The 22,714-nt window shown below is 39.9% G+C and overlaps 1 protein-coding gene across 1 annotated transcript in view; it reads left to right on the plus strand.

Annotated features, from left to right (window-relative positions):
• Positions 1-22,714, plus strand: part of RC3H1 (ring finger and CCCH-type domains 1) — a 35,126-nt gene that overhangs the window by 5,086 nt on the left and 7,326 nt on the right. Inside the window, exons 2-13 of the mRNA XM_009574938.1 lie at positions 2,600-2,720; positions 4,053-4,292; positions 5,426-5,601; positions 6,421-6,621; positions 7,656-7,788; positions 10,091-10,209; positions 12,205-12,317; positions 15,625-15,906; positions 16,222-16,439; positions 17,954-18,330; positions 19,546-19,677; positions 20,272-20,424. Coding sequence (XP_009573233.1) covers positions 2,600-2,720; positions 4,053-4,292; positions 5,426-5,601; positions 6,421-6,621; positions 7,656-7,788; positions 10,091-10,209; positions 12,205-12,317; positions 15,625-15,906; positions 16,222-16,439; positions 17,954-18,330; positions 19,546-19,677; positions 20,272-20,424 — 2,265 coding nt within the window. The remainder of the gene's footprint in view (positions 1-2,599; positions 2,721-4,052; positions 4,293-5,425; positions 5,602-6,420; positions 6,622-7,655; positions 7,789-10,090; positions 10,210-12,204; positions 12,318-15,624; positions 15,907-16,221; positions 16,440-17,953; positions 18,331-19,545; positions 19,678-20,271; positions 20,425-22,714) is intronic.

Raw genomic sequence — 22,714 nt, forward strand, 5'->3', positions numbered from 1 at the left:
GGGGGGGAGAAGTCTCCTGAAGACTCCTGAAACCACAAAATAAGCATCTTGTTTTATTGTTCAGTACTACACTTGCTCCAGCCTAAGATGAAGGTTAAACTCGAATCTCTTTCGGGCTCATTTTGCAAACAGTACAGTTGTGCAAGGCTTTTAGATTTTTACACTGAAGCTTCCCTTGTAGAGAGAAGAAATGGGAATGATATGCAGATACACAGTGTTGAATAGCTTGATTAACTCTTGGAAGTTTTTCTATGCCAACTTTTTCCTGGGGGAGGGGAAAACTTTCTGTTAGTTGCCTAGACAGTCCTTGTGTCTCACTGGTGGAGTTGTGCTGTGTATGGCATTCCAAACCGCTGCTGTGAATGTGTGCTAAACCTGCCTTAATTCAAGATTGAAATCCAGGGCTGAACAGGGCTTCCTGTCTCATGTCTGTTCCAAGCCCTCTTTGTCTGCTGGGTGTTGCGATGCTGTGGTTGTATTTCAGGTTGTTGCCAGTGCCAGATTGAATGCTTGTAGGAGTAAATAGGAATTTGCACAAAATATATTACAGCAGTAAATAGGGCAGAGACTGTGTAGTCTCTGTCTTGGCACAGATGCATGAGATGCGTGTTGTTTGATCGATAAGCCAGTTCTGCTTGTATAATGTCCCAGACAGAAGCAGACTGCTAAAATGGCAGTGGCTGTGAAAAGGAGGTGGAGTATTCTGTTAACATGAAAGCAAATACTGAAGATGTTAATATTTGTTTCCCAAATCTCAGGAAACTAGTCCAGCTGAGGCTGTTGCTGTTGCAACAGTTACGGCTGGTCACCGTAAGCTACAGTTGCAAAATCTCCTTTTGCTGAAAGCTTTCTTGCTTACAGACAAAAAATACACATACAAGAAAAAAACCTAAAACAAACAAAAAAAAACCACCGACCCCCCCCCCAAACAAAAATGCCACCCCAAACAAACACGACCCCATCCCTGAAATTAAAACAAAACCAAAAAACCCCCAAAACTTCACAAGTTAACTGCGGTCTGTGAAAAGCATCCAGGCTAACCTTGCTGTCTTGCTGTGATTAAACTTGGTTTTGTTAATAAGAGTAAAAGGGGAGGTGTCTGATCCAGGCTATCTTGATGATGTTAGTTTTGGGGTGGTATCAGCTCTCTTAATTGTGGCTTATGTGTTACACTCGGAGACTTTTTTTGTCACCTACTGTAAAAGCAAGAGTTATGCAGCTAGTAACTCTTTATTTTGCAATGTGTGTCAAATGAGCAACTCAGCATGCACAGCTGTCTGCGCCTGTAGGAGCAGTGTGATCACTTCTATTAAAATTGATAGGAAAGCTCCTGTCCGCATTGGTGGTGGCAACCATATATGTATGTGTGTATTTATTTTTTTTATATATATCTGCTGCTGCCATCGTAATGCTACTCTTTACACAGCTGGGTTGCATGTGAAGGTTAGCGGGTTTGTAGCTGTCTTTAACTCAAGCATTAAAGGCTTGTGCTTTTAGATTGAGGGCCTGGGTTGGTCCCTGTAAGCAGCTATGTGGGATTAGCATGCTGTTATTGCCGGTGGGATAGTGATTGACTTGGAAATAGAAATTGAAGTCTGAGGTCTGTTTGCACTTCAATAGCATATGCAAAAAGAGCTTATGTTTAGTCTTCTGAGAAATTCCAGTTCTCTATACTATCATATATTGAGTTGAATAGTGATGTTGAGAAACATTAGTACAGTGCTATTCTGTACCCCCAAATTTGTTTAAAGCTTTAAGAATTTAACTGGAGGAAAACAAAAACAAAATTATAACTTGGGGGGAGGGGTGGTCCAACATTCCTTTGAAAAATCCTGATTTCTTGGGAATGCCTGTATGAAGAAATAAATGCCACAACAACAACAAAAATACACACACAAAAAAAACCCAAAAACAAAAAACCAAAACAAAAACCCCAACCACAACCAAGAATGTGACTGGTCTGTGTTGTCAGATTAATAGTTGCAGGTTGTGTTCATATGCACTGTGTAGGATAACTTGGTCTTGCTGCTTGCTAATTGAGTCTAGTCAGAATATGTTCCAAGGGTGTCCTAGTATATTTGCTGCTAAGTCTTTCTCCCACTAATCCAAGTAGCTCCGGTCGCTTATCCCTGGATGACTTTAGAGCTGTGAGGCCCTAGATATGAATCTGTACTTACCTGCAAAGCAGGCTTCACCTGATTCGTTCTGATCTTTTTTTGACCAGCAAGCTTTGGGGATGTCTCAATATGTGTGTTATTTCAGCCAAAGCTTTACGGTTATAAGAAATGCCACGTTTCTCATGTAACTTTTTTTTTGTCATGGAATAAGCTTTCTGCTTCTAGTTCCTGTCAGCCACTAAATAAAAGAAGTCTACTAACCATAAACTCTTTACTTTTTTTTTGTCTTTATTTTCACTGATTTCTTTCTTTTTTTATATTGTTCATTAAAGCTGAAATAATGCTTACTAATATAGAAGAAACACAGAAGGGGAACAAAACAGGAAATGCTTGATACTAACAAGCTTGATGTGGTGTTTGTAAGCATGATTGCCACTTATTTATGCATATTCATCGTAGATGTACATGTCATCTCTTTTCAGGTTCCTGAGCAGCAGCCAATTACTTTATGTAGTGGAGCTGAAGATACCAAGCATTATGAGGAGGGCAAGAAATGTGTGGAAGAATTAGCATTGTACCTCAAACCACTCAGCAGTGCGAGAGGTAGTTTCTGCATTGTTTCCTTTTGAAAATGAAAGCTGTAAACAAATAAGATGCAAAACAAACTATCCAAATGACTAGTTAGTCTGTTTGAAAAATGGATATAAACCTAGTTTAAAAACAAATTGAAACAAATTTCCTAAGCATTAAGGTTCTGTCTTCACAGGGGCAGGGGGATGATTTGAAGGCGTTGTGTCAAAACTGAGAAAAGGCTGAGGTATTAGGCTGAGGTATTTGACTGCGGTATAGTAAGTTCAGACAAACTTTGTAAGTTGAGTTGACCTCTGCAGACTAGGTGAAAATAGATAATTCTGCTTCTTTTTTTTCTTTTTTTTTTTTCCCCTGAGTTCTGCTTTGCTTTGAGATAACTGTAGTAAGGCAGCTTGTTTGTAGAGGAAGAATAAACTGAAACAACAAAGTTATGGATATAGGATATATTAGAGAAATAAGTAATACTCTGTTTATACAAGATCTTACACCAGAGCTGGGTCGATCTGAGTAATTCTAATTTAGCAAAACTGCACTGGGTTCAAGAGTATGGATTTTATCTATATTATATATGGTGGACTTGAAAAATCCATCAACCCAAGTAGTAGAGGTGAGCATCATGGGCATCAGGCTTTCAAAAATGAATTTTTGCAAAAAGTGTCTCAAGCTTTTTCAACTATTATAGTGTAATAGCAGTATCACTTTGAGTAGCAGTGGCCCAATGAACAAGCTCTGAGCTGTAGAACAAACTCAGTGTGGCAGCCATATATCTAGCAAGTCACTTGTTCCTTCAACCTGGTTTCCGTGGCTCCCAGCACATTTGTGAATCACAGTTTTTGCACATAATTAAACATCACCCAAGCAGTTTTGAACTCGTGTGTAAGTTCTGTTTGGCTAGGCTAAAGCAGTGGAAACATCAGATATAGATAAGAAACTAAATGGTTGAAGAAGGCAGTGATCGTTGAAGCCCATAAGTAAGGGAAGGACTGCAGTATGATCCTACCCTTGAGGAGTCACCTGGGAATCCGTATGGGAGGGTGCGAGACAGACTTCCAACATGGGGAGAGAATTCATTAGAGGTTCCACCTTCTTAGAGAGCCAAATCAGTCAATCACAAGACTTAAACCTGTGGGAAAGCCGACTTCCAGGAACTGTGTGCTTTTAAAGCTGAGTAAAACAAACTGACAAAAATGAACTTCTGGTATGCCTTCTCTAGTGTTCTGTTTAACAAAGTGGGCATCAGGAGAACTAGGTTTGCACTTCTACAATACAGTGGTTGAAGAGGCACAAGAAGAGGAGACATGAGGTAGTTTATTTTTTTTTTTCTTCTTCTGCTTTGTTTTGAAGGTGTGGGTCTTAACAGTACTACTCAGAGCGTGCTAAGTCGTCCCATGCAAAGGAAACTTGTGACATTAGTTCACTGCCAGCTAGTGGAGGAAGAAGGGCGGATCAGAGCCATGCGTGCAGCACGATCGCTTGGTGAAAGAACAGTCACAGAGCTCATTCTTCAGCATCAAAATCCTCAGCAGCTCTCTTCCAACCTGTGGGCTGCAGTGAGAGCCAGAGGGTGCCAGTTCCTTGGGCCAGGTAGGTAACATCACAGTACTACTTCTATACTAGAAGCAGTTCAGAATTGAAGAGGATTGGTAAATGAGTGTCAAATTGCCTGAGTGATTTTATTAGGCAGTGGCTTAATTTCTTAATAGTAGGTCTTCAGAATTAATGATACATCTGTTGGGCTGCTGTCATGGACTTTATTGCATTTTTAGTGCTTCTGCAAGTCTTCTATAAAATTCAGAATAATGTGTGTCCTTTTGTTCTTGTGATAAGATGAAATGGGAAGTAGTTTCTCACTTGCTATTCTTTGAAGAAGTAAGACCCTTCTAGAAAAAAATAAGGTTACTGGAGTGACTGGACATGGCTTCTTTTCCTTCTCTAGGGTAATAAACATACAAACAGTTGTGGGGAGAGATTTGTTACATCTGGGGTGTGTGTGTGTGCATTTTTAAAAGTTACGTACTTGGGAAATAAATTCCTTTTCATAGAATACTAAACCAATCAATTTTGCTTAAAAAAAAATGTAATGAAGTCTCGTTACTGAAAATGTAGACTTGCCTTGTTGAGGACAACAAAAATAATGCCTTGAAATATGAAGCCAATTTCTTAAAATAAAGAAAAACATGAAGAAACTTCTCTCCACTGAAACAAATGAAGGAAGACTAACTTTGGGGTGCTAACTTCTGCACCACTGCAGGGAAGAGAGAGGCTGTTACCTAGCAAAATATGCAGTGCTACAGCACCTGATTTATTTGTGTGGGCATTAATTGCTTTTACCTGTGTGGGAACCAACCTTGCCCTTCCTCAGCCTGTAAGCTTTTTCTGCTGGGATAGGTGTGGGACATATTAATAATCGAGAGATGTATAGACAGGAACGAAGAAGTCTTCCTATTGTCTGATACCCAATATAGAACAAATAATAAAAAAATTGAGAAGTCCTATTTCCCCAGTCACAGTGTGGGAATTTGGAAGTGTTCCTTTCCTCTTTTCCCTCCCTTCTTGCTCAGCTCGCTTTCCTGTTTGTGGGTTTGTGTGTATGTTGGGGGGGGTTTGTATCTGGTCTCCCCAACTTGTAAGGAAACAAGAAACTGTGCAGAAATCTTTCTTGGTCTTCTCTCATCTTTTGTCTCTTTTCTTTGCTTCCCTTCCCCTCCCCCTCCAAGCAATGCAAGAGGAGGCTTTAAAGCTGGTTCTACTCGCTCTGGAAGATGGATCTGCTTTGTCACGAAAGGTCTTGGTTCTCTTTGTGGTTCAGAGGCTGGAGCCGCGATTTCCTCAGGCTTCTAAAACTAGCATTGGGCATGTTGTCCAGCTTCTTTACAGAGCCTCGTGCTTCAAGGTATGAAGAAGATTCTGCTATGAAAACTATTGTTTTTCATTTTCGGTTTTCATTTTCCTGTAACATAAAATGTGCCTAAAAATATGCGTATAGAAAGTATTACTCATTAAGTCCCATATGTGTTTGGAGAGTTCTTTATTGTACAGCTATGATGGCAATGTAGGCTGAAATTGCAACTTTAAGCTGTAAAGCCTAGGTTTTGACTCTGTCCAGGTTTAATAGGTGCACAGTAACAAAACCTGTATGTGAGTCAGCATAACTTCTCCTTAGAAGAGGCTTAAAGCTGGAAAATCCCCGGTTCTGTTAATTGAGTGGCGGTGTGGTTAGAAACAAAGAAATAAAGGCTCTTGGATATCAGAGTTGCATAAAGAGAACTTAAGCTGCTTATTGTACTTTACAGTACTTAATGGTCCATTCCTAGGTGCTCAACTTAAATGTCATTCACTTTCGCTAAATGAGGAGAAAAATGCTTTGTTGCTGCTAATTGTACCCTCAGACAAAATTCTGCAATACAAACAAAATACCTTGATTGGAGAAGTAAGGTATGGATGCTGTAAAGTCGTTGAGGAAGTGTGACACTTACACAAATATCTGGGTCAGAGTCTGAGTAAATTATGTTTGGTATCCATTTCATAGTAGTTCCAGTTTATGAAGAGTGTGCTATTTTAGTAGGAACTAGTGTTCACTGCATAGTATCACAGTTCAGTTTAGTTTGGGAGGAAGAACTTAGCGGCTGACTAAAGATTTTGCTTGCCTTGGACTTTACATAATCTCTGGCTTATTCTGCTTAATTGTATTTGGCTCGTTTCTTCCCACTAGGTGACAAAGCGAGATGAGGATTCCTCCCTGATGCAACTGAAGGAGGAATTTCGGACTTACGAAGCTCTGAGGAGGGAACATGATTCCCAGATAGTTCAAATTGCTATGGAAGCAGGTTTACGCATTGCACCAGATCAGTGGTCCTCGCTGTTATACGGAGACCAATCTCACAAATCCCACATGCAGTCTATCATTGACAAGGTAAAGCCATTTAAAATCAGCCTAGTCTATCTTGTTTGCAACTGTAGTAGATTTAAATGCTCATAACATGGATTTACAAATTGTGCCCATGTATACTCACCTTACCCATTAATCATTTGTCCTGTTATTTCAAAACCTGTTATGGCCTAAATAATTAGAATATGTATTTGTAACCTAATGAATCTTGCTCCTTCTGCCATCCTGCCATCTCTTTCTACTATACCTCTTTATGCAGATGGGAAGCGACAAAGGTTAGCTGCACAGCTGGGATGTGTCCTTTCTGAACAGCTAATAACTGCCAATGTAGTAACAGAGGTTAATGGTTCATGTTTCCAGGCAGGAAGCAAGTGCATAAATTGAAAGAAAATCAGTCCCCTAGCCTGTACCTGAAGTAAGAAAGATAGGTGGAAGCACATTTCTTAAATGAAATGACTTGACCTCTGGAAATGGCCAGATCTCTTTTTGTTTACAGGGAACATAGGATAAATGGGCTTTTGAATTAGGGGACTCACATTTAAGTGCCTAAATTAGGTGGGATTGTTAGCTGTGAAACAATTGCTTTGGCTGCCGTGCAGGAGGATTAACTTCAAGATTGGTCTGCTGTGTATTTATGCATTTGCTCACCTTTTCAGGTGTCCTGCTCTTTGTCTGCTGTACTCAGTTTAAAGCGGGGTGCAAACTTTTTGGTTTGGGGACTGGAGATATTAGACTCTTCATAGGTCTAAATTAAATGGTTTCTAATATTCTGTATTTTTTTCTGGGTGTCAGTGCAACACAGAACAGAAATAGATTACATTGCTAGAAATAATACCAGCCTTCGTTTTGTCTATTTCGAGCTGTATTTTAACCTGCAATGTCAAAGAATTGTGCCTTAATGCCAGAGAAGGAATTTAATAGGAGGTGCTGAAATGGGCTTGGTGAAAAACATTTTACTCCAGTTTTGGAAGACAGCTCTTGTGAGCTTGTGGAACAACCTTCAGAAACCGTGAAGATTGGATTGCCTGTAGAAAGTTAATTATTATAATTATTTTAAGTTGCAGACCCCAGCCTCGTTTGCACAGAGTGTTCAGGAATTAACTATTGCTCTTCAGAGGACTGGAGATCCAGCTAACCTGAATCGTCTTCGACCTCACCTAGAGCTCCTGGCAAATATTGATCCCAGTCCAGGTAAGTCTAGATGTTTTATAAAAACCTTTAACTTACAGTTTAGCAAGAGGAGCTTAACACTGTTGAAGGATTGAAAGCTGTTTATCAAGTGGAAGTAAACATCCTCTAACTCAAACTTAAGATTCTTGAGTGGTATTCGTAACCAGCCTGGGAACAGCAGTAATCTGTGTGAGGAACTGAACTATTCTGAAGCTAAAATAGATTCAAAAGTATAGCAGGAATAATTTCACCACTTCTCTGAAGAGAGCTTCCTTGTTTGACAGCACTGGGTGAGCATGGATGAGGATGTTGAATACATATAATCCTGTCAGGTTACATGGTGAATACTTGATATTGGGCAATGCTAACTGGGGGGAGTGGCAACAGTCTTAGCTTCCTCCTTTTCCCTTTTTTAGTACTCGTGCTGCTATTCGAAACCAGATTTGCAAAGCAACAGGAAGATTGATAGAACCACTATGCTTAATGCAGAGCTTTAGCTGTCACTCTGAGATGTCTTTTTCTCTCCAGTTCTTTAGCAGAGCAAATAATTTGTTTACAAACCAGGGGAAGTCTTCAAGAAAACACTTACCAAATTAAGGACTTCCATTAACTTATCTAAAAATTGTATGTCTTTTTCTCTGTTCTAGAAATTCTGTGTATTAGTTTTTAATCTGAGATCTCTAGCCTGCAGACATTGCACTCAGAAGACTCTCTTAGAGGCAGCTTAAAATCATAAGGCATTTTGAATTCCAAAGTAGAATTTTGATAGATTGAATAGACAGAAGCTGGGCAAAAATCAGTCTAGACAAGAAAGATTTGTTATCCTAGGGAATTTAGTATTTTTCTTGTTAATATGTAATTCTGCAAAGGTGTGAAAGACAGTCTGGGAAGGGGAAGTTAGTTGGGAAGAATATGACTGGGAAATAAAATCTATGCTGTTGACAGAGGAGAGAAAGATGGAAATTGTTGAAAGTGTCAGCAGTACTGTGAGGATGGACCACCTGAGGGAGAAGGGAAGGGACAGAACAGAGGGTGCTGTGGCTGAAGTTTTATTTTATACCCGTTAGTATTTGTAAAATCAATATTAATATCAAAATAGTGTGAAGGCCTAAATTATGACTTCAGGAGATCGTAAAATCATGGAATCATAGAACAGTTTGGGTTAGAAAGGACACTTAAAGATCATCTAGTCCAACGCCCCTGCCATGGGCAGGGACATCTTCACCTCGATCCGGTTGCTCAGAGCCCCGTCCAACCTGACCTTGAATGTTTCCAGGGATGGGATGATGAAAAGTTGTAGTTTTTAGTTTGTTTATTTAAACAAGTAAACTTACCTTTCAAATGAGGACCGGTTGTACTTTACAGTTGAAGGAGATGGAGTGCTTTCTTCCCAAATCTTTCATATTGTAACAAGTCAGGGACAAAACTGTGTGTATACTGCAAATTTGTTAGCCAGACTGATACAGAAAGTGCAATCGCTAATAGCCTTTCAGTAGGTGAGTCTGACCTTGATGTTTCTCTTCTGTGCTGTTGAGTTGCTTCCCTGCTGTTCTACAGGTATGTTGAAGTCCGCTGGAAGAATTTAGTCCTTGTGAGCAGAATAGAATGTAATTGTGCTAAAGATCTTGAAAGGCACTTAGTGAAGCACTTCGAGGTCCTACGTTTTGCAGCAGAGTATGTAGGCACGTGGTGGGAGTGTCATCCGCTGGAACAGATCAAACGATTAGAAAAGTAAATTGGCTAGAAAGAACAAGTGCCCATATAGAACTAAGACTGTACTATTTATTCACACTGCTGTCTGTTAGATGGTGGTCCGATACATAGCTTTGCCCTGTGACATTTTTCCATGTGAGAGGCATCAATTTCTGTTGCTGTTCAGTGACTGTGCCTGCGTGATCTAGGCCAGTGATCGTGGTATTTGTACAGGATAATTTTACCTACAGGAGTCTGGGAAGAAGGGGGATTTTCAGCCCGATTTTTTTTTTTCTGTTATGTGCAGACTTTGTACAATACATTTACTCTGGAGTTCTTGTGGGATATGAAAGTTTTGGCAAAAGGAAATAATTTGACATGCTAGTAATAGTCTTGCTGGATCATTTGATATTTTGTGTGGTTCAATGTTGAGTATATAGGTAGCTTTATTCTTTAAGTGGTATATATCCCTGAATTAAGGTGCTGAACACCTTTTATCTAATGACGCACATTTCCGATAAAATCTTTTTGGTTGTGTAGTGAAGTTGTGTGATACTGATGGTTTCTTTGTACCTGGTTTTGGAAAATCCGTCTGACTTTTTATATTCTCTGTTTGCTGTCAATGCAATAGATGCTCCACCTCCGACATGGGAACAACTGGAAAACGGGCTAGTTGCTGTGAGGACTGTGGTTCATGGCTTAGTTGATTATATCCAGAATCACAGCAAGAAAGGAACAGATCAGCAACAGGTAAAAGCTAAATAATTTAGGAAATGCTTACCTCTAAATTTTATTGACTGTATCCAATGTCATCTGGAGAGATTTGGTTTGACAAGGAGCTGATTAAAAATATCACTGCTGTGTCATATTTTCCGAAAAAGAAACAAAACAAGAAAGGAAAGGAGAAAAAAAAACACCACAACAACTCAACCCCCCTCCAATACCTGTTGCATTTATTTGCACAGCTCACTAGGATGAAAATAAAACAGTCTGATCCAGCTGCAAGCTTAGGAAAACGAATAAACAACACTTCTGACTAGACGGTGGGGAAGAGAAGCCAGGGTGCCTAGCACTATGATCTGTGGGAATTTTCTTGGGGTTTTTTTGACGCATTTCAGCCAGATGGCTCTGTGTTAATGAAATTATTCTTATACCTGTGCTTAATGGTCTGTAAAGTTTAAAGATTTGGGAAGATTTAATATAAAGGTGCAATCCAAGTTCCTGAAGCAAAATTTTTTGTTTCAGAACCAAAATTATGTTGCCAAATATATATATCAGCTTATCTCATAGTTATCTTATCACATGTTCCTTTGATCTCATTTTGTTGTTTAGCTAAGTTGATATAAATGCTAGCTGCTGCTGAAAGACAGAGCTGCCTATCACACATTCCCACTCCCTCCCTTGCTTTGGCATTCATCCTCTTGGAGAGCTGGTTCGGGGAGCTGGACTAGTAGAAAGATCATCTCTGCCAGGAAAAAAAAAAAAAAGGCAAAATCAGAGTGAATTATTTCTGCTGTTCTACCTTTTTGCATTCACTGGGATGCCTAATGAACACTGTTACCAGCAAAAGGAAAAGCAGTAGGAATACACAAGTGGAAGTCGGGGTGAGAAAAACAGTGAGGGTTTTTGTTCTGGTGAGACCATCGCCTAGACCTGGTACATGCTGTGCCGCTTGGAAGGGAACCCAGAGCCTCCCAAGTGGGAAAGGGGACATCTGCTGAGCATTGGGCAGAGTTTTGCTGGCTGGCAGCAGTGGCTAGCAGGGCCAACAGGGCTGTGCAGCTTATGTAAAGCTCAATCCTAATACCTAATCCTTTTTTCACTACAGTAGATGGGGCGGGGCGGGGGGAGTAGAAGTCAGTTTGCAGATGGCAACTTACGGACTTACATCTTTTGGCTGAGTTTCTCAGAAAGCAAGAGTTTACTTTTACAGATCTTTCCCTTGGTGGGAATTCTGATAGAGTATTTCTGCCTCTGATTTAATTCTTCCATAAAAACTGTAGGAACTTAAATGCCTTTGAGACCACCTCTGGCCTTCTGTCAAAATTTATTTAGAGAAACTGGCAAATGGGCGTACATGCAGACAGCAAGATTGCAGTAAGTCGTCGTTTCTTGGGAAACTTAAAAATACAGAAGACAACCCATACCCTGCTGATTTGTGTAGGAGTAAGACTGCATCCTCAACTATTGATGGAAATAATTATCATAGATAGTTAAGAGATTTTTAGTCCAAAGGAGGGTAAAAGGGAACTTGATGAAATTCAACTCTCAGAGGTCAAAGGGATACTTAAGTGCCATTTTGAGCTGAAAGAAAGCAAGGGAAAAGTAACTGACTAAATTGTATTTATTTTCAATCTACCACAAAGCTTGATGAATATTTGGCAATTTCTGATTAAGCATGGTTATTTTTTTTCAGCCTGTATCGGTTTTGTCCACTTAAGGGTTTCCTGGAACATACAGCTGTGTTCCAATCAAGCTCCAGTAAGGAATTTGAATAAAAATGTTTTAAAAACCTGATAGGGACTTAGTTGTCAAAATACCTGCTCTTGAATCCATTAGTTCTGTTGAAGAACCAAGCACAAACACTGCTCCAGTCACTTATTTCACATTAGGTATTTCTGGAACATTTAAATTGAAGGAATTATCAACAGTCAAACATCGGGCCTTTAATAAGAGGATATGTTCAGCTCTTGGTTAAGTGCACTTACATTCAGGTATCTCACCTGGTTTCTTTAACCTTGTCAGCCTCCTCAGCACAGCAAGTACAAGACATATATGTGCCGAGACATGAAACAGAGAGGAGGATGCCCCCGAGGGGCCAGCTGCACCTTTGCACATTCACAGGAGGAGCTAGAAAAGTAAGTGTACCTCTTACAGTAGAAATCAGTAGGATCTTTGTTTCATCTCATCTATAGGAGCTATTTATCATATCTAGGAATGGGGAGAGGAGGCATAACTTGTCTGTTACATTAGCAAGAAATAATGTGAAAAACTTGTAACAGTCATCTCTGAAGTTTTGGAACTGTTCGTTCTTAAATATAGGATATTTTGCTTTGTTCAGCAGTAATGCAGCTCTGAAAGTTTGTTTACACAAGTGTTATGTGAGATTTTGGAGGTGGGCTGTTTTTCTTATTTCTTAAGCGTGACTAAACATGCTGTTTGACTGCATCCGTTATGGTCATTTATTTGTGTGTATTTCTCACCTTGCCTTTATATTCAGCTGTGAGAAGTATGTTGCTGGCAGTTTTCCAGATGCAGGGGTTCTCTTGTTCTTCTGTGCTCTTAGGGCTATCCAGAGAGTTAAAAAGGAGCATCGCAAGTTTTCTTTCTGCAACAGTTATTCTTTGAAACTCTTTGACAGTTTGCACATGCAGTAACCTAAAAGTGGTTAAAGCTATTGTTGAAGAGTTAAAAAATGGTGGTCATATAAAGTCTGCAGTAAATAAGTTACACTCATTACAGATTTGGAGGGGGCACCCAGTTATCCAAGAAGAAGCTGCTGCTGTTCGGAAGGTTGTTTTACTTATTTTTGAAAGTAAAATGGGTTATTTAAGAGTTAAAAGAAAAAAATACAATGTATTTTATGCAGTATATATAACTTCTTACTGGTTTTTGGGCTAAAATCATTCACTACTTTCAAGAAAAGGCACTTTTGGTTTTAATCAGAAGAAAACTCCAAAGATTTGGAAATGGTATGCAATCTTTCCCCGCAGTAAAAATCTAGAACTTGAAGCATTAATATGGCAGTTCATTGGCTGTATAGCCAGCATGCAGTGCATAGGCAAAACAGGAAGAAAAAAAGAGCAGAGCGTGTGGTGTTAGAATGACAAAGGCAGTTATTCAAAAGAACAGAGAATAGGACTTTCATACTTGTGTTCTGCAGAAACAGTTGGGGTTTTTCCCTTTTTGTCATGGTGTTAAGGAAATGGAGATTGGTAGTGCTGGTTTGGATGGTTAACAAAGGTGGTGAGTCAGTACTAGTGCCTCTGAACTAGTTGTCTGTATCTGTCCTAAGAAGGACTGTTTGTCAGCTTTGCAGGTGGAAGAGGCCTATTTTATCCAGACTGGCTTGTATGCCTTAGTAATAATGTTGTCATGGGGTGAAGTGAAGTGAATGCTTGTTCTGTTTCAGGTTGTGGTAATGCCTTAGCAAATTATGATCTAGACTTGCTTTAACAGCAACTGATTTCCCTCTTGGCAAGGGACAAAGACCCGGTGTGCATAGGCAAGTATTAAACTTTTTTAGGTTATTTTTGTGTTCTGCATGTGTGGAGACTGCAACAAAGATTCATAAAATTGTTCAGAGAAATCCGGAGGGCAGCACTGTGCAACTTTTACTCTTTCTAAGTATTTTATCATGGAGGGTGCTATATAAACTCTTCCTGTCACCTTTGATTGAATGGGTGTCTTTACGTGTGTGCCTCTCTTGAGCGTTCTGATGAATGGGCAGGGATGGCCAGTCCTCCTCATCTTGCAAGTTTTGTGTGCAAGCCTTCAGAGAGTCAGGAGCCATCAGACACTGCACCTCTAAGAGACCTGAAGGGAGGCAGATGTCCAGAAGTAATTGGCAGGGAGAACATGGCCGTGGTTTCCCAACGTCCTGGTGCTGCTTTGCAGGGAGAAACTGGTTTGGGTATTGAGTGCGATGCCCAAGGAAAGCCATAAGTTCAACCTGGGGAGCTCACTTCCGCTTGCCTCCATGTGTCCAGCTGACTTGCATGGCTCACATGAGGTGTCAGAACGGCTTCTGAGCAGTAGATGTTTAGAAGGATGTAGTCTGTCCTACTCAAGTGCTTCTACTGTGGTGATAGCCTGGTTTGTTTACTCCCTTTTAATGCATTCTGAATGATGCCCACTGTCAACACTATGTAGCTTGAATTTATAGTTTGATTATGTGGGTAAAGATTAATCCAGCCAGGAAATTGGGGTGTTGATGGAGAGTTAGGAAGGTGGCTAGAAGATAATCAATGAACTTACAGATGAACACCTCAAATCTATACAGCAAGATTACACTTTGTCTGACTCTACTCTCAGTCACATCTAAAAAACAAAACAACCACAACAACAAAAACGCACAACAAAAAAACCTTTTTGCCTCTTTTGCATTGCTGTTAATGCTGTGCATGTGGGCAAACATAAAGATTATCTGAAGATTGAGTAATAGAGTATAACTGCCCCCTCCTTTTATTTTCTACGATAATTGTGTGTACCTTCCTAGTCTGTGTTACCATCTCGCTTCGCCTGTTAGATATCGTATGAAAGTGTTGGCTTCAACCCTGGTGAAACTTTCTTGCATAGGAAATGTCCTCTTGTTCCACAATATAAACTGTGGGAACACTCAAGCCTACAAATACGCCCTCCCACTTGCATTCTGGTATCTAAGCTAATGGCAGGATGTTTAGTGGAAGACCTTCAACTCTGGAATTTGTTCTCTTGTTGGTCCAATACCATCAGTCTGCTGATTTTTGTGGAACATTAGTTAAAAGGCTCATGTTTGTTCCGACTTATCAGAAGCAGTTAGATTTTTAGAATTAGAGTGTGTTCATAGAGTTTTTATCTCTGCAACCACGTAATTTGTCGAACAATGCAAACGGTGTAAGCTACATACTGGTATAGTAGCATAAATCTTAACAAACTGTGCTTTAAAAGATACCTCATGGCAATAAAGGCTTTACTCGGCTTATTGTTGGACAAATGGTACAAAAGGGAATCTGTTCATCTTTTGTCACATTAATTTTCTGCTATTAATTTCTTCTCTGAATAAAATAAACTTGAATAGTCTGTGATTCTTATTCTGAAGCTTCTGTCACTATAGGTAGTATTTTATATGATGTTTGGGTTTGGTTTTCTTCTGTACAGTTGAAATGCATATACGTATAGGAAATAAGTTTTTAAACTTGCTGTGTGAAGTTTAGCTGTGAGTTCTTAGTTTACTTGTCATTAAAAATCCATCCTTGTTCTTCTGATTGAAACTGCTATTAACAGTTCAAATAGCAGTGAAGCTGTAGTCTAACAGGTATTCGTAATAAGTTTCTCACAAGCCCTTAGGAAACTTGAATTAAAACTTGAAGCTTCTTGGTAGCATCTGTGTTTGAAAAGTCTTGAAAATGCAACTCCTTCTAGTTTTTTGTTTCAATTTTTGATGTCTGGTTTCTTTTTCCAAAGATTCCGTAAAATGAACAAGCGTCTGGTTCCCAGAAGACCCCTGAGTGCCTCTCTAGGCCAACTAAATGAGGTGGGCCTGCCTTCAGGAGCTATCCTCTCAGAGGAAGGGGGAGTGGACTTGCCCAATAGGAAAACTTCTGCTCTGCCAAATGGAATTGTGTCAACAGGCAGCACGGTGACGCAACTTATTTCTCGAGGGACTGACTCCGGTTACGAAACTGCTCTGAAGCCAGGGAAGATGGACCATCTGAGTAGCAGTGCCCCTGGATCCCCTCCTGACTTGTACGGGTCTTCCTAACTGTTGTTCAGTGTCATGTGTGTAAATATGCATAAGAAACAAAGTAAACCCATTCTCTAGAAAAGAAATGGAACAGGGTTTTCTGTGGTTTTGGTTTTTTTTTTTTTTAAGTGATTAAAGAGTACAGTAGAAAACTAAAGCTAAAACTCTAAACTGCTTTACTTTCCTGTTTGCTTCTATTTTAATTGGAGAAGGTGATGTAAGCCTTCAGAAGCTGGAATATAGACAAAGAAGAGTGTTTTAAAGTACAGCATGCTATATCAGGCCTTAATGAGCAGTGCCATCTTTCTACTTTTTAGGCTGGAATCGGTCCCCAAGAGCTCTATTTCTGCCTTACCAGTGAACCCTCATCCCGTGCCCGCTCGGGCACCAACAGATCTGCCTTCAGTGTCTGTCACCAAGCAGTTGCAAATGGTACCACGAGGGTCTCAGTTGTATAATACTCAGCAAGCAGATATGTTTTATCAAGATCCTAGAGGAGCTGCCCCACCATTTGAGCCAGCACCCTACCAACAAGGTAAGTTTGAAACCAAGTTCTCCATCTTTCATCTTCATACTGATTTTATTCTTTCTTCGCACTCTGGTGTTTACTTAAGCCCTTAAGGTGGAGTTATCTTGCATATCACGTGGAATATAGGCACTAATGTGGTGATGACATAATAAAATGAAAATTGGCAGGCTTTTTATGTCTTGACTGAGGACTTTAATGCCAGTGAAAAACAGAGGTTTGTATCCATCCAGTGTAGCAAATCCTTCTTTCTGCAGTTCTTCACAACTAGGCTAGATCAGGGATCTGGTAAACCTTAATTCAATTTGACTTGGGGAAAATGGAAGTAAAGCTTAACCAGCAGAGGGGTTTATGCTTGAGGGGTGAAAGTACTTACATCCTTAATGAAAATGTATGAGTGTTTTAGAAATGTCTGCACATGCATGTGATGGGTAGAGACAAGTGAAATTAGAGAAGGGCTGGGCACAAAAAGAAAACATCATAAAAAAGGAAATAAGAGGAAAAGTTCTAAATATAAAGAGACCAAGTGGAGAAAAGATAATATTGAACAGGGTTAAAAAGAAAAGACGGAATGATTCTTATGCAACATAAGATTGGAGAGAGAAATGACATAAAGTGAAGTTAATATGAAAGAAAAATAAGGAATGAAAGACTGAAAGTAGTAGAAAAAAGAAGAAAGCCCTAGAAAGGAAAGGGCGGGGGGGAGGGCAGGTACCATTTTTGAGAAAGTTGCAGAGCATTTTGAAGGAAAAAAAAAGCTTACATTTCATTATTGTGTGCAAATGAAGATCTGAGTTGTCCACAAAACTTGATGTACACATTGATGATGATGTGCACATATTCATGCATATTTTTAATTATCCAGGGATCCCAGATAGATTACTAAAATCTTCAGGTAACTAGGAGGTGTGATCTTAGAAGTCTTTGGTGATTCACAGTACTGAAATTTCCTTCTACTGTTCAAGAGGTAGAACAAATCTTTAGATAACTTTAAATTCTAGTTAATCCAAGTTTCTTTACACAGACAGTGGTTCTGATACGTTGGGACAAATTGAATTTTAGTTGCGTGAGTAAAGATGTACAGGCTAATCTTCGGTTTACTTTTTAGGTCTTGTATGTCGAAAAGCATTCATATCAATCTGCAGAGACATTCTAGTGAATTATTTCTGTTTGGTATGCTAGCAGGACTTCGTGGCACCTGTGGTGGGCTCAGTCTCATCACTGAGAGTCTCATCTTCTCCAGTTACTGGAACCTTTACACCTTGCTGGTATCTTATTTAGATAATTAAACTGTGTCACTTGAGCTTTGGATCAGCTTTTGCTTTTTCTAGGTTTTCTGTGGTTAATTTTTGAGTAGAAATACCGGATAGACAGTGAGGGCAAACAATAAATGTGAATTAATTTATACCGTTCTCTTCATGATACTTGTAGACTGGAGTATTTGAAACGATTCATTTTTGTGGACAATTGTGATAATCACTTTCTGAACCTTGTTCGTGTTTTTTCCTCTTGCCTTATTTCAGGAGTTTACTACCCAACTCAGTCCATGTCTCGCTTTGTCCGACCTCCTCCATCGGCTCCTGAACCTGGTCCACCTTATTTAGACCATTACCCACCCTACCTTCAGGATCGTGTGGTGAGCCCACAGTACACGCAGCCACAGCAGTATCCTCCTATGGGGCAACCCATATACCCACCACACTACGACAGCCGTCGCGTATATCCCCCTGTCCAGCCATATCAGCGAGAGGAGATTGTCCGAGGAAGCCCTGTACCCATTGAAATTCCACAAGCAGCTGTACCTTCCTACGTACCTGAATCCAGAGACAGATACCAGCAAACAGAGGGTTATTGCCCAGTGGCTCCACATCTCAGTCAAATCAGACCTTCATGCCACAGGGTATGGTTTTTATATTGTGTGTTTGTAATTGTTTGAGAGAGAAAATATAAACTACTTCAGAAGTTGAATATTTTTGCAGTAAGGTGATGGTTTTTGTGAGGAATTCGAAGTTTGAACTTTAAGAAGGGGTACAATTGACGAAACTGATGAAAAACTGGAAGGCAGTTTAGTTACTGGTCAACTCTGCAATTGTAATGATGTTAATATGTAAGAGAGCGGACTGCTACTTAGTGCTCAAAGTACAAAAGCGTTGTAATTCATCCTATGGCCCTGACTTCTGCAACAAAGATTAGGCTGGAGAAGGCTGCTCTCTTTCTGGTGCGGATTAAATACAAATGTGTGCAAATGGTCATGTGCGTTCTTGTACTGCCCATCTATGACCATCTCTGTGCCTAAATAAGTAAGTGTGCAAACATACGTCCCTCGATAAAGGAACTAAAAATTCTGCTCTTCCAAATTTTCTGTACTTTAAGATTGCTAACTGGAGGGTCTTCCTAATAGAAGTATACAAACTTGTTTTGGTAAATCACCAGCTGGAATTGAGTCCTGTGGAATAGTTGGACTTACGTAGCTGTCATTCAGGTTAAAGGCTCTGAATCATATTGCTGAGTCCAGGAAGCATTTTTAACGTGGCTTATAGATTTATCAGTTTTGAGTTTGACACATTTGCGGGATGTTTAATTCTTTTGCAAAGTGAATAATAAATGCAAACTGTGACTAGTTTACGGTCTGTAGGGTTCTACCACGTTCCCCCACTGAAATGGGGACTTGCCATGCTGGAACATGTTCCAGTGGAAACTTCGCCAAGTTGGAACACAGAGTCATGTTGAGCTACTTGTGAGTTAAAAGATTAGTAGTTTTAAAGTTAGAAACACTGGGTTAGTTGAGGATCTAATCAGTTTTAGGCAAATAACATTCTTGCCTTTGGGGGGGGTCTTGAACTAACACTCTGGCCAGTGTAGGAACATGCATGTCCTATATTAAACATGAAAATTAACAGATAGACTTTAACAAAGTGATCATTACTTATGTAATGATACTGTCTGATATGATATGATATGATACTGATATATATAATATATGATATATATGATATGATATATATGATATATATGATATGATATGATACTGTCTATTTAATGTATTTTCCTTTTCTTGAAGTATATGGTTGCCATACCATTGTAACGTTGTAACGTATTTCTGTCTTCATTTCAGCCACATCCCAGCCTGGACGAACTTCACCGACGAAGGAAAGAGATCATGGCCCAGTTAGAAGAGAGGAAGGTGATTTCTCCACCTCCTTTTGCACCGTCACCAACCTTGCCTCATCCTTTTCATTCAGAGGAGGTAAGCATATTTTGACAAAAATGTGACTTACTAGAAAATACTTTGGAGTTTGTGTGTACTGATAGGTAAAGACAAAAAGAAAATTAGAACAGTACAGTGTTGTGGGGGGATAGATTTTGTGCTCCAGGTGGCAAGCTCTTATAGTGCAGTCTCCAGTCTCTCGATTGGCTGTTGATTCTCTGATGTACCACTGATCCTAAGCTACCTGCTTTTGGTGCAACCAAGAGAATTAGTTTTGAACTATTATTAATTGACGTAGTCAGTCTTCACGATTACTGGACTTTGCTTCATTTGCTCCTGACATGTTTAGAATTAAGTAACAGCTTGATAGAGGTTTATTTTTTTTTAACCAAGGTCAAAATACCACTTTCATACTGGCCAAGTGAACAGTCAGCACTGGGAGTGTAGCCAGGTGATCAGAATTTCACACATTTCATGCTTGCCATGGCCCAATTCCATATGGTGATGTGTCCGATAAAAAAAATAATCCTGGTGGTGTTTTTCTTCAAGTCCACTGCTGTTGACCTAAGTAGTGGTGGCTGTGAAGCTGCTTCTTCCCTTCACTTACAGAACCAGATTTTTGTGTTTGTACAGTACTTGGATGAAGACCTGAAGGTAGCTGGGAAATACAAAGGAAATGACTATAGCCAGTACTCTCCCTGGTCCTGTGACACCATCGGCTCCTACATTGGAACCAAAGATGCGAAACCCAAAGATGTTGTGGCAGCAAGGAGCGTGGAGATGGTGGTATGTAGGGATTAGGGGAACACAGAAGAAAAGTTGATACTTCTATGGGTTGGGAGGGACTCTTTCCTTTGCTTTCCAGGATGACGGCAGTGCTTGTATTTAAGCTCTGAAGTGCATTACAGTCAAAGAAAGCATTTGCCAGTGCACAGAATGCTTTATTTTCAAAGCTATGAACAGTCCTACATCTGTGTAGCTGTTTTTAAAATTCTGGATATAGATGCAGGCTAACCACTCTGCTCTAAAGCCATGGATAGCAAGAGATATTTTGCCATGATTCTTTACACTTACTTGAAATCCAAAAATGACTCTGTACTGGCAGCTTGTTAATTAAACATGTCCATCTGTTGCTTCCTGTACTTCTTTCTGTCAGAGGGAGATGCTGTAACTTAACTTTGTGCTATTAATTCCTTTTAAGGTGATTGTGACTGCTGTTAACAATGTTACTAGTTTTTACTTGAAGGACACACTGATTTGTGACCACAACTTGCCCAAAACTTGCATGAAACTCTTGAGAGAAGCATAGTCATAACATAATACTAGGGTGATTCTTCTTGAGGGCAATTTCTAACTCTATGCTGTCCTTATTCAGTCCTTCACTGAAGACGTGGGTGTCTGGCTATGATCTTATTTTTTGCTGCTGCATTTTTCCTAGGTCAGTTTTGCAAAAAGAAGGGGCTGCTAGAGTGTCATTATTGGGAGTCATGAATGTAGAAGAAAAGAAATAGGATTCTGAAATACTGCCACTGTACTGTTTCTTCCTAACTTTTAAGCATCGCTCAAAGCAAGAAGTATGCTGGTAGCCCATGCAAGTAGGAAGACATTCCAGTCTTCAAGAGAAGGGACTGTTTAGTCTGAAGGACTATTTTAGAGATGCATCTGTTTTTCTCCTTCACCTTCTGTTTGCAGAAGTGTTCTGTCATCCTTTGTTTATATATTCTCACTGTCATGGTGACCTTTCTTTGGCTAATAAGGAGAGGGGGAAGAAATTTCTATCCAGAATTTATTCTTCTGTGGGCAGTTGCTCACCTGTTGCAACCACTTAACTAAATCATAGGATTTTTCTGTCCAGCTTCTCCTCTTTGCCCACAAGCAGGCTTCCCTGTTTCCCCTCTGCCTCATTGGAATTAAATGTGTCTGGTTTCTGTCCACTGAATTGCTTTCCTGTGAGATCTGGAAGGCACTGGAGGCTTTCCCCCAGAAAAAGCAGAGCAAGAAAAGGCATTTCATCTGCAGCTTTGAGTTTTTTACATGTCCTTTTGCTGTCTGTCCTACACAGTGTGTTTGCCTTGAGTCATAACGCTGTCACGTTTGACCTGGGAAAGTACTGAGATTACTCAGAATCGGCTTATGGCTGTCCAAGTGGCAGCGTTCAGGAACCAAAAAACAGCTATTGTCTTTCATCCCTGCTGCTAGAAAACTGTGCAAACAAACTGGAACTCAATTAAGAGATATAATAGGGTTCTGGAGAAGCAGCCTCCTTTTTCATCGCTAAACAAAGCGTTCCTCTGCCCCAGAACTAATTTTCAGATAAGCAAATAGGATCCCTGCTGCTCTTCAATTTTTGTCTCCTCACAGGAAAAAACTCGCAGGAGACCTTCTCTGCAGATGGCAAGTGAATTAATTCTTCCTTTTTTTTATTGTTCGTAAAAGATTCCTGTTTCTCAAGGATAAGAATAGTATCTGAGAGTGCATAATGCTGGATTTTATGCAGATGGCATTGCAACTTCACTACGTTCTTTCTCCCCCACTCAGTAAATGGAAATAAATTAAAATTGGTACTAGCATCCTACGGACTCGAGATTAAAATGTCATTTTTTTCAGAATTCCAAAGTAGATGCTGTCTAATGCCTCTTCCAGTGTCAACACGTTACGTTTCTTGAGTTTAGCTTCCAACTCAGTTGTGACTACCATTTTCACCCCTTTATTCCTGCCTTAGCTATGTTATCTTGTCTGTTTCTAGCAATCCTTATCCTCACTGAAAGCTTGCAGAGTTTTATTTTAATTTTGGACCATACTGAAGTTTTTAGTCTTTAGCCAGTCCTCTTTGTGTAGTAGCCCCACTTAGCTCGTTCTTTTTGCTGTACGCAGCACTGTGCTACAGTCTTATTTCTTTACCAAAGTCTTAACTCGATTTTGGCAATTCTTACCGTGTTGTATTTTCTGGCAGCCAACAGATAGCTCTCCCATGTAACTAAGTGCTTTTCCCTTGTTTTTTTTAATTGAGTCTGTTTATTTCTGTTAGTGTCTTGTGTTTGTCTGGCTGTGGTGATTATTTGGGGGGGGTGGGGGG

This window comes from Fulmarus glacialis, unplaced genomic scaffold, assembly GCF_000690835.1.
Source record: "Fulmarus glacialis isolate BGI_N327 unplaced genomic scaffold, ASM69083v1 scaffold38073, whole genome shotgun sequence".
NCBI classification, from domain to species: Eukaryota; Metazoa; Chordata; class Aves; order Procellariiformes; family Procellariidae; genus Fulmarus; species Fulmarus glacialis.